Source organism: Cygnus atratus, chromosome 1 (assembly GCF_013377495.2).
Source record: "Cygnus atratus isolate AKBS03 ecotype Queensland, Australia chromosome 1, CAtr_DNAZoo_HiC_assembly, whole genome shotgun sequence".
Classification (NCBI taxonomy): Eukaryota; Metazoa; Chordata; class Aves; order Anseriformes; family Anatidae; genus Cygnus; species Cygnus atratus.
The window spans coordinates 4,374,180-4,386,264 of record NC_066362.1 but is presented as its reverse complement, the minus strand read 5'-3'; the positions used below and the strand labels follow the sequence as shown (position 1 = coordinate 4,386,264).

The 12,085-nt window shown below is 42.4% G+C and overlaps 1 protein-coding gene across 1 annotated transcript in view; it reads left to right on the top strand.

The window, feature by feature from the left end:
- ITIH5 (inter-alpha-trypsin inhibitor heavy chain 5) overlaps positions 1-11,530 on the top strand; it is a 46,292-nt gene extending 34,762 nt beyond the window's left edge. The window contains exons 9-14 of the mRNA XM_035549393.1: positions 1,406-1,715; positions 4,222-4,775; positions 5,141-5,191; positions 6,273-6,389; positions 8,892-9,269; positions 10,581-11,530. Coding sequence (XP_035405286.1) covers positions 1,406-1,715; positions 4,222-4,775; positions 5,141-5,191; positions 6,273-6,389; positions 8,892-9,269; positions 10,581-10,879 — 1,709 coding nt within the window. The 3' untranslated portion in view covers positions 10,880-11,530. The remainder of the gene's footprint in view (positions 1-1,405; positions 1,716-4,221; positions 4,776-5,140; positions 5,192-6,272; positions 6,390-8,891; positions 9,270-10,580) is intronic.
- Positions 11,531-12,085: the final 555 nt, after the last annotated feature.

The window sequence follows — 12,085 nt, the reverse complement described above, 5'->3', positions numbered from 1 at the left end:
TTTGGCTAACTCTGCATTTTCCTCATAAATACGCTGTGGCTTGAGTATCTTCCTGTGAACGTGAATGCACTTTGGCTCACAGATCAAACACACAGAGCATGTGCTGTGCTTGCACTGCTGTGTCATACTTGCACGCCAAAGAATTGGGAACGAGATATTGTGGCATGATATCTGTGCATGTTGCAGAAGGCATTGTTCAGTGCTCTATGGCTCTGTGACGTGGCTGGCTTTGAAATGACACCATCTGCCACACTAGATGGTTTTTCATTTGTTTCTGGGGAAACAATTGTTTCTGAAGTTTTGGACCTGGGTGGGGACTGTGAGAATATTAAGACATTTAGGTGCAGGATTTTGGTTCAGTCATTTTGCAGAAACACAGTCTGGATTCTGAGGACTTTTCAGACGTTTTATGCTCTTTCCTGTTCTTTGTCTTGGTACAGACACTAGAGTTGTGCAAACTAAGTTTCTAAGTTCATGATGCATGGTCAGACCTAATAGCACATATTTGCTATTAAACTCTCTAGAGCTCCCCTTCTGGACACGCAGGAGTCTGTTGTGTGTGTTTCTTACTCCATTTCATCTGCTTTTTTTTCTGAGAGCTGTTTTTAATCCAGACATACTGATCTTGTAAATGTTCCACAACCAATCCCTCTTTGCTTTGACTAGCACAAGAAATACCTGGGGCCAGGTGACACCCATACTCCTCTTCCAGGTTTCTTTTTTTTTTTTTTTTTTCTGAACATGCAGTAGACTTGAATCCTTTCCATGCATATTCTTCTAGTGTACCTGTATTCCCTCATTTATTTTCTGTTTTCTCCTTCTCTCTCCACTTCAGGCAGTTGCATTCTTTGCTAGGGAATTGTATTGTGAAAACACACTCCTCATCCAGTAAAGCCATTTCTCATCTCTTTAAAACTTTGTTAGCCACTCAGGTTTGAAGAGCAATACCAACCACTTGTTTTCCCACTTGAAAGGCTTTTCTCTCTCTTCAAATCTTGTGCCCTTCAGACAAATTGGGTAGAACTTGTTTTCCCAGTTAAGATACCATCTCTGAGAGTCCAGTAATTAACCTTAACTGTTTTTGTATGTACCGGTAGGACATAGTATGTACTGTGACTCTGCTTACCATGGCTGATTGATTGTTGTATATTGAAACATTCAAGTATAGAGAAATTTCACAGAATCAACTGCAATTCATATTTTAAATCATCAGAATATAAAAAGTTATTCCAAACTGGTGCTGAGTAAGAGCTGATTTGAGTAAAAGGGATATTGCAACCTCAAACAGAGAAAAGGACCATCATAATGTACAGAGTTGCTGTCATTCTACTCAAGGGAGCTTAGGAAAATTATTTGCACCACCCTTAGAAGGGGAAATGAGCTAATCCTTTTGGTGCTTTCCCAGGAACTAATATTAACAGTGCACTCCAGACTGGTGCAAAGCTGCTAAATGATTACATTGCTCAGAACGACATCGATGCCAGAAGCGTCTCTCTGATCATCTTCCTCACTGATGGGAGGCCCACTGTTGGGGAAACACAGTCATCCAAAATCCTCAGCAACACCAAGGATGCCATCCGTGATAAGTTCTGCCTATTCACCATTGGCATTGGAAATGATGTGGACTACAGGCTGCTGGAGAGGATGGCACTGGAGAACTGTGGCATGACAAGGCATTTCCAGGAGGATGAGGATGCAGCCAGCCACCTGAAAGGGTTTGTTCTGCTTTGTCTGTCCTTGCATCTTCATCAGGTCTTGTGGGCGTTTAGAGGGAAAATCCTCTAAGGGGACATGGCAAGACACAGAAATTTGTCTGAGGCTTATCTGAGGTTGAAAGGATATACTTCAAAACTGAGATTTAAAGTTTCTTGCAGGAAGTTTGTGTACTTCTTATAAATTGTTTCCTTTCTAGCAGGCACTCTGAGGGGCACTGGAGCTTCCCAGCCCACAGAATGGAGCATTTGTTCTGCTTACTCAGAATACTTTTTTGGGTGTGTAAACCTTGGGAGGTAGAAGACAAGTGCAAACTCTCCTCAGGTGAATGGAGGAAGGAAAAGATGTATTGATCAGTTTAAATTGACAACATAAACAGCATGTAGTCATTCTGTTCCCTTATTTTTCTCTGTGACCCAAACAGCTTTCCTGTAATCCTCATCATTAGTGGGACTGGAGGTTATGTTTCTCTTCTGTGATAGCTCTGTCTAAAACATCAGGCAGTGTATCAGTATTCCAAGTAAAAGTGTTTGGCTTTTGCCCCTTATTGTTTTGAATCTCAGAAACCAAAAAGAGACAGTCATTGAGCAGGGAACTTTAATTTTGCCTGGATAGTGCCTAATTTACTTGCAGCAATGCAGCTATGTGCCTTCCACTAGAGCTGTTCTTTCTGTGGTGGTTATGCTAGGACATGAGTGTCTTCCTTTTAAACCACATTTTGTAGATCCATCTACCACTCCACCCATGTCATTTGCTTCTCAGAACACGCATTTTGGATAGCAAGTGGCATTCCCTGACACATGAAGGATGTGCTGACTGATTGGGCCACAGAAACCCAGCACAGCAAGTAGTTTTTTTCAAACACCTCTATCTGATAAGCCGCTCACTGTTTATCAAGGTCAGTGATGGCAAACCCATTTGGTATCTGGTGCCAAATTTATAAGGAAAAGCACAATAACTTGCTGGAGGTCAATTCAAATCACTGGTGGAGGGAAAATCTATGTGTATACCAATATAATTTCTGACTTCTGTGGTTAGTGGATTGTATTTTCACACAAATGCTTGAACTATGCTATCAGACAGGTTGCATCCTTCACTCCACCACTTGTATACTCCAGGAGCTATTCCATAGAAAGTTATCAGGTTGAATTCACTCATGTTTTAAAATGTGTTGAGGTCTCTGCATTGAAGATGCTAAGTGCTCGAGAGAGATTTTCAAAGAAAGCCAACCAATTCAGGCTTTGTTTTTTTTTTGATAGAGAGAATAAAATAAAAAGTGCAACTCCAGCCTTCCAACAATCTGTATAAGCAGATGTGAAAAATAAATGCAGATTGAGCTAAAAAAGAGCTGAGGCCACTTCCTTGTTTATTTACCAAATTAGACTCAAATGTTTTGCCAAGAGATGAGGAGGATGACATTTAAATGGGAAATTTAGCATTTGTGGAGCAGCCTGGAAAGTTCCATCAAAGCACATTGCTTCAGGGAAAACACAGTGCTGTAAACTTAGACCTTGACCCCTTGTAAAAGCTTTCTGGCCTGTCCAATATGATGTATTTTCAGTAATAGTGTATTCTTAGTGTAGGGTCCCGTTAACAAAGAATTATAGAATTAAACTCTGGTTCCACAGAAGGCATTGCATGCTCCAACAGAAAATCAGCGATAAGGTAGCACTGATTTCTCTTCCTCCATGCCTCCTGCACTTAGTGGTTAGGATTCCTACATTCCTTTGAAGTACTCTTGATTTTTATTTTCCTTTGCCCAACAGAAAACTGTATTCCTGCCTGTCCCACACTGACCATCCCAAGCTGTAGTAGCTAGGGCTTTTTCCAGCAATACAGAAGTTTTGGTTCAGATACTCTCCAGCTTTTTGGGACCTAATATCTTGACTTACTGTTTCTGGCTATGGAATACCACACATAATACCACTAGAAAACAATTGGTAGTGGCATGTTTTCTGTGTACATTTTGAAATAACCACAGTGCTTTCTTTGAGCCTGAGAGGCCAAGAACTTATTTTTAATGGACAGACCCTCTTATGTAAATGTGAGGGGCCAGAAATATCTCCTTGCAGAGCTCTTAAATTCTAGTGGAAGCTAGGTAACAGCCAGACCATGCTGGGATGCTTCTGAACATACCTAAGAGACTCTGTTTAGATGCCTAAGAAACACCAAAAACTAGAATGGGGCAGAGAATAACTTTGGCTGAAACGCACCTGTAGAGGTCATGTAATCCAGCCTCCTGCTCAGAGAGAAGCTACCTTCAAATTTAGGTGAGGTTTCTTAAGGCCTTTTCCACTCAAGTTTTGAAAACCTCCAAGGGTACAGACTCCATTGTCTCTTGGAGACCAGTTACACTGGACACAGTAGGTAAATTTGGGGCCTGGTAGCTCTAACTGTTCCTGAACATCCTTGGAGGTGTGTTAGATAGTCTGACTTATCCTTGGCCAAGAATGTGTGCATATACTTGTATGAATAATACTTGCAGTGTGTAATGTGTCTTTATTTTAGATTCTATGACGAGATAGGAACACCCCTCCTCTCTGACATCCGTGTTGATTACCCTGAAGACAATGTGGAGCAAGTCACTCAGAACTTCTTCCCTAACTACTTCAATGGCTCTGAAATTATAATAGCTGGCAAACTCATCAACCGTACCTCAGATAGCCTCCACGTGGAGGTGACTGCTAGCAACTCCAAGAAGTACATCCTCCTCAAAACAGATGTGGCTATTGACCTGCCAAGCAAGAATGACATCAGAGCTGTCCCTGGCCTGGAAGATGGCAAAGGTGATCAAAATTACATTGAGAGGGCATGGAGTTACCTCACCATCAAGGAATTGCTTAACTCCCGGCTGAAGAGTGATGACAATCAGGAGAAAGAATATTTGATGGAGAAAGCAAAGTCAATGGCCCTGACTTACAATTTTGTAACTCCTTTCACCTTTCTGAAGATGAGAGAGGCTGGGCTCCATTCAGAACCACCTGCAGAGGAGCTTATCAGACCTTCTACTGATGGCATTGGTGAAAAGCTGCAGAGCTTGCAGGGACACAAGGCACCACCAGGTACGAGGAAAAAATAACCATGTGCTGGTAAGAAATATTTTCACATTAAATAATCTCTCACAGCTGACTTGGTAACAGGGATGATCAAGCCAATGAATTGTAGGGTGGTAAACAGAAAACTGGGATTTTCATATTGATTTTGTTAATTGTGGGCTGGGTGACCTTGAGCAAGACCTTTTAGGCACCTAACTCACCCCCTGGAAGCTTGTACTTTAGAAACTACAAAAGAAAATTTAGTGTTTTAAGGGAAGCTTACAATAGCTGCAGGAGTATGTGCAACAATCTCTCTGAATAGTATTTTGGGAGCATTAGTACACTATGACTCTTTCTGCTGCTCAGTAACAACCTCCTCTCCCTACTCCTAGGTATACGCAGGCAACAAGATAAGCAAAGAATTAAAATCTCCAAAACTTCAGGTCAGTACCTGTTTTCATGCTTTTTATAATCCAAGATATTTGCAGTTGATTAAAAAAATTTAAATTGCATGCCACTGTGGTGTAAGCATCCTAATAGATCAGCCAAAATTTTATTTACTAGCCTGCAGAGTAGGGAGGCAAATGAAAACAAAAACAAAATACTAAAGGGATCAGGAATGAGGATAAGTGTGGGGAAACACAGCCAGGTAGTTGATCTACAGTATTTGATCATTGTGTTTGAAAATAACGTAGATTAGTGAACAGGAAGCGTGTTATCTCTTTACTAGAACTGGTCAAAAAATGTTTGATTTTTATAAAGTAATGTTGTTGAAACATAAAAATATTGTTGAAGAAGAAAAGAAGAGACAATTCTGTAGTGTTTTACTATTTTCCTGTTGCTTCTATAGCTCTATGTAACATTCTTTTCATAATTAAATGAATAAAGAATAAGCCCAGATCAGTAATTTAGCCTTGAACCGCACTGGTTAAGGTCACATTTACTTTACAAAGTAGGGTTTTGGCTTGTGTTATTATCATACCTATCTGGTACTTGATGGTTTTTCAAGGACTGTTGAAAAATTAAGGTCATGGGATTGTTTAAAATCTGTCATTGCCTGCTCCAATCTGATATTGAGGTCCAGGAAGGTTCAGTGGGAGGTGTGCCCATGTAGCAATTTTTGGTTAGAGGATATATTTATATATGCTGGGGGGTGCTGCCTACAAATGGAGTATGGAAAATGGGAATATAACTTGCATGACAACTCCCATATGAAATGGTATTTCAGGAAGAAAATACCCTCACTTTCTCCTAGGCTACTTTGAGTTTCAATTTTCATTAAAAGCCCATCGTCTTCTGTGAGAAAACCAAAACAAAATAAAACAATCTTTGTGAAAAACAAAGCAAAACTTGGTGTTTCCTGGCAAATTCCATCCAACTGTCTAAAAACAATAAACCAGGAGGCCTTAGGGAAAAAAAAAAAAAAACAGGGAAAAACACACTTTGAAAAACAATTTTGTTAGATTCTTAGAGTCTGGAGTTTTGTGTATATCTCACATTTGTTTCCTTTCCATGATTTCTCAGCGGATGGAGACCCTCACTTTGTCATTGATTTTCCCTCCAGCAAGTTCTCTGTCTGCTTCAATATCGATGGAGAACCTGGAGACATTCTTCGACTCGTCTCTGATCATAAGGAATCTGGTGAGCAGCTAAACAAAGTAGTTGCTTGTGGAGGAAAGCTGAAGTGCAAGGCCAGCTCTGTAGCAATAACACCAAGGTGCTTCATAGGCGAGGAACCAGAGGAAATTAGAAAAAAAAAGTGCTTTTCAGGCCAGTCAATGGAAAATTCATGTACACCAATTTTCCAGCTCTAATCACCTGGATTAGAAGGGGAGGTAAACTCTGCACTCACCTCCACTCTGCCATGATGTACTGGTAAGTTCACAGCAAGCCTAAAAGCAAGGAGGCCTGGCCACTGTTACATACATGACTCAACTACAGAAGTGAGTGTAAAGTGATTAGACCATATCCGTAAGGAAATATGGTTTCTGGCTTTTATATACCCAAACTTTTCCCAGTTCAGGTCTTCATTGACCATAATGAAGGGAGCGGCAGTTCCATGCAAAACTGCCAAGATCCACTCAAGTGTATGAGGACCATATTGAACCCTTTCAGTCCAGCTAGATTGGAGAGTTCAGTTCCTGATGATGAGAATCCAGTATGGTCTGGGGGCTGTACTTGACCAATGATGTAGCAAGCACAGCTGCGTAAACAGGCACAGGCATTTTGGATAATCAGAATGCAGTGTTTACATGAGCCATGCAGCCACCACCATTCTGAGAGATTATACAGGGGATTCATTTGGTGCAGAGGCAGTGTATTTGTTTGACAGTGCAGCTTCATCAACCCCCTAGTTACAAGGTCACAACGTGCAAATGAAAGATTTAACAGCATGGACTCGCCAAGATTGCTTGGATATCAGAACTTCACTCTCTACTTACAGCAGCAATTGCTTCAGGACAGAGAGAAGTACAGGCTAACCGAGCACTGAGGCTGTTTCAGTGAAGAGACTACCAAACTGATTACCAAGTCATGGCAACCTTAAGAAAACCCACATAATTCAGGATCTGCTTTGCGCAAGTCACTCTGATCTCCAGAGGCCCAAACTGTGGTCTGATCCGACCTGGAATTCTCAGCAGGGCAGCTAATAAGCAGATTATGTCCTGAGCAGGGAAATGGTGGGAGGCAGGGGTGTCAAAACCAGAGACAATGCACAGACTTGTTTTACAAAGGAGATAAACAATCCCCACAGTAAAGGCGCAAGAATTCTATTCCATGTGGCAGTGGCCTAGCCTCCATCTTTTTGCATTCATGCCTGCCTCAGTAAATTAAATCCATCTCCTGGCAGTGTTACCCTTAAATTTCTTTCACAGATTATGTGCTACTGCTTGAGTCATCCTGTGGTTCAAATGCAGGATGAACTTGAGGAAAGCAGGCTCTGTAGAACTAACAAGATGAGTCTATGAAGACAGAAATGACAGATTCCCTCAGGGATGATGGGAGATGGAGATATTGCACCTAAGTGTTGATGTCTTGGGTCTAACTTGGGTTAGCCACAAGCTTCCTCCTTTATTGTTGCTGTCTAGTAGCTGTGTAGAGACCTGTGGGAAGTGAGACACTGTCTTAGGGACAGGAAGTCACAAAAGTAATTAAAATGATTGTTAATCTTGCTGTGGACATCTAGGCTTCAGTTGACTCAATGAGGTCTGCATCTTGGACCACTCAAAAGTATTTCTTTTGGGTCAAAACTGAGGGAAGCTGGAAGGGCAGCACTGTTGAAGCTGGAAATAACCCAATGTAGTTCAGGGACCCTTCAGCAGGTTCTGGGTCCTCCTCTGCAGTGACACAAGAAGAACCTGAATTTCTTACACTGTCGCCTGAGGAGGTTTAGCACATCACACTGTTGTAGGTCAGGCTATTCCCTTTATGGGTCCTGCTTGGTCTTTAATGTTCTGGCTAAGGTAGTAGCAGTTACTCTGTGATTTCCCAGGTTAGATCTCATCTTAAGAGTCGGGTAGTGAAGGACATCAAACCTCAAATGTCTACTGCCATGAGATCCTCTGACACGGCAGCATTCAGATACATCCAGGCCTTCTTCCTGGAAGACATTCAGTCTCTGTGCCAGTTGGTGATTTGAGAAAGAGCAGGCCCACCAGCAGCTTGTCGTAGTTCTCCAGGATCTGATGTGTTTGTCCAGGTCTGAGCTTATGCCTCAACAATTAAGTAGTCTAGGTAAATGATACCATGGCAGGTAGCGTTACAGCAGTCAGAAAGGTAAATATTTATCTTATGTAGGTCAATAAGCCCATGTCATTGTATTGATGATAGGTAGTCCAAAGGTTGGATGGAGCTTAGAAACAACTGATCCTGTCTTGTGACACTGTAAACACATGGTTGGGACTAACGAGACTGGGTACCTGTCTCCAGAGCAAGCCAGTATTTCTTAGCTTGGATAAATTTAGGTGCTCTGTATAAGTTAATCAATTTATAACACATTGGCCAACCTGTTTTGAATGCTGGTAGGTGAAATAAGTTGAACATAAGGTAGTGAATCTGCATATCCTTGGTTACAATGCTTGTGTCTTCAAGACAAGAGACCTGTTCTTGGTTCCAGCTTTCGCTTACTGATTCTTTTCCTGTAAGGTGTAACGGTGAATGGGCAATTAATTGGGGCTCCTGCACCACCCAATGGCCACAAGAAACATCGGACTTACTTCAACACCATCACTATCCTCAGCAATAAGCCACAGAGATCTTACCTAGAGATCACACCCACCAGGATCATCCTGGATGATGGGGAAAGGCTTATTCTGTCTTGCGACCGGAGTGCTGTTGTGCGGAGCAGCAGCCTTGAAGTGTCCGTCTCTGCCAACTCCAACATCACTGTGACGATACGAGACACAATCAGCTTTGTCATCCTCATCCACCACTACAAGAAGCCAGCCCCATATCAGAAGGATCACCTGGGGTTCTATATCTCCAACAGTAAAGGCCTCTCTTCTGACTCCCACGGGTTACTGGGTAAGTAACAGGTTCTCAGGTAGAGAGCTGTAAACCAGAGAAAAATGATTCTTCCAAACAGTTTTAAAGGACAGAGATAGGAGGTAATGAGAAAGGTAGGTGGAAATTAAGTTCCCAGATGAAACTTTTACTTCCACTCATAAATGAGTTCTGTTACCCATATCTCCAACTCCTCTCCCATCTTCCTCTGTATGAACTATCTTCCACTATCCCTGATATGCCTCTGCCTGTTTTTCTCAAATCCACTCTTTTTATGATTGTTTAATGCAGTTGTCATTTGAATGTGCACATTAGAAGCTCTCAGAGATGAATAATACAGAGAGAGAAACCAAGTAATTCACAAGAACCCCTAATACAGCACCAATAAGATATTCTCTCGTGATAATCCTAAATCAGAATAACCCAGCTGCTAATGTGCTCTCAGGAACATAACAGAGTTGGGTCTGACTCTCTCTAAACAGAGAGGAGAGTCAACTGAGGTCTTGCAGATCCTGAAAGAGAAGTCTAGTCACAAAGCTAGTGCATTGCCAGAAATTGCCGGCTTTCAGCCTTCAAGTTCTGCACTTTCATATGTACAGAGGGTCTGTCTGTGCATCACTGAGCTGTTTACACTTGAGCCTGGTTGAGATCAAGAAACATTAGTATTTCTTGTTGCCCCTTTCTTTCAAACTTTTGAAGTGAAAGATGAGCCATGCCCACATTTTGAGAGCAACTAGGCTTTAGGTAGGCTCAGAGAATATCTAAATGGTTGGCCTCTTTCAGATGAGAAGTAGTGATGTTCATGGACATCTACAGGTGCCGAACTCTAAGGCTGAAGTCATGGTTTCCATGACACTCAGATACTCCCAGGTTAAGCAGAAGATGATCCTTCAGGAGTGGAGTTTTGGAATCAGGCCCCTTGCATGTGCAAACCTCTAAACCTACCCTTAGGTTTGGCGTAAAAGACCTTGCCCCCAAGAAGCTAAAGAACTGGGAGCTGCAGGCCTAGATCAACTTTCCACTTGCTGATGGGCTTTGTATGGGCTGTTATCCTCTAGTAACCATGGCCCACAGAAGGGAATGTACTGCTCAAGAAGCTCTATCTCAACCAATGTATCTTAACCACTGGAAGAGAAACAGGGTTTTATTCTAATTTCTGTCTCTGTTAGATTTATAAAAGAATTTAAGGACCTGGACTCATCCTGCTATTGCTGAGAAGCCCTTCACAACCCCATACTCTAAGAACCCTCAAAACACAGCCTGTTAAACAATTACTTATAAGTACAGACACAAAACGACCACTCAAACAGTGTATTTTCTCTTGTCTTTCAGGTCAGTTCTTGAACCATGAAGTTAAACTTCTTCAGGAATCTCTAAACACAAGTCATCAGCAGGTTGGTCAGAACCAAACTGAAGCATTAAAACCAAACCCTACAAATACCCTGAAAGTGAAGGGACGGCTTGTTCCTGTTGTGTGGAAGCAGAGGAGGATCTACAATGGCCAGCAGGAAGTTGACTGCTGGTTTGCCAAAAACAATGCAGACAAACTGATCGATGGGAGTTATAAAGACTATTTGGCTTCTCATCCTTTCGACACTGGGACCAGCTCTGGGATGATTAACAGCCTTTAGGACTGATCATAGCAATGCATTGCAGCAGCATGTGTGACAGTGGGTCCCTTCTGAAGCCTCTAGAGATAAGCAACTTATGAATATTTCTTTACTTTTTGGTGCCAAAGAAACCAAGGCTTTTTCCCCTTGGAAATCAACTGTCTCTCTTTCATGCTAGATGAACAGGGTTCATCAAATTTCTGAAGACAAGGATGGGGGGAAGGGTTGAGGACACGGTGGGACCACTGTCCCATGGGACGGGAGGGAGAAAGGGGCTAGCTGTCAAATCTAACAGTGCGGAGAGCTGCTGGCCTTAAAATAAACCCATGCAGGGATCTGTGCAATACCCCCAGGGGCTGGTGAGTCACCCAGTGAAAGGCATGAATCATGCAGCACAGTGCCTATCTAACCTTAGGTGATAAAAGTTTGCAAAGTGACTTGGAGCACATGCTCCAGCCATGGTTTCTGGGGAGGGAAGAGCGAGAGAGGGGAGACGGGCGGGTATCCATCTGCAGAGAGCTGTTAGCATCAAAAAGGTAACAGAGATTAAAACCTTAAATCAACAGGCCACAACAGGGTATTGCTTTCATGGCTGCTGGGATGGGGTCTGGATTTGCCACTGAGCGTGATGTTCTCTGTACCACTACTACTTAATACAGTGGTGAAAACCCTCGTGTGGTTTATTGCTGTCCCAGAGTACAGGCTGCCTGCTTCGAAAGCACCTGTGGTCCTCAGCAGCAATAGGAGTGGTGCTAGCTCCCATTCCATCAAGCATACCATTTAAATGACATCGTACGTTTAGTGATTTCATCCTGATTCTTTACTCCCTCTGTGAGAAACAAAATTCCATCGTGAGCTTCCAACAGACCTCCCACCTCCTTGAGCAGACCATCACTTCTGCTTCATGGGGATTTAGATTTGCTAAAATAAGATAAATCTGCACCCTCAAAGCTTATGACCCTATAAAGCACTGTCTAAATCTTGAATTTAGACTAGAAATTTCTAGCTGCTTTTCTAATCAGGGAGGAAGTATTTATTTACTCCACATTTTCAAAAATTTTTCATCCCAGTTACCCTGGCAGCTTCTCCTTCCTTACACTGCAGGAATGTACAGAGCAGGAATTTGGCAGCAGGAAGTTAGGGAAGGGTCTGCCAGCCACCCCCACTGCAGGTGGTGCTGCTCTGCAAGGAAACCTCCAAACCCAAACAGCGAGGCTGTGGTCTATT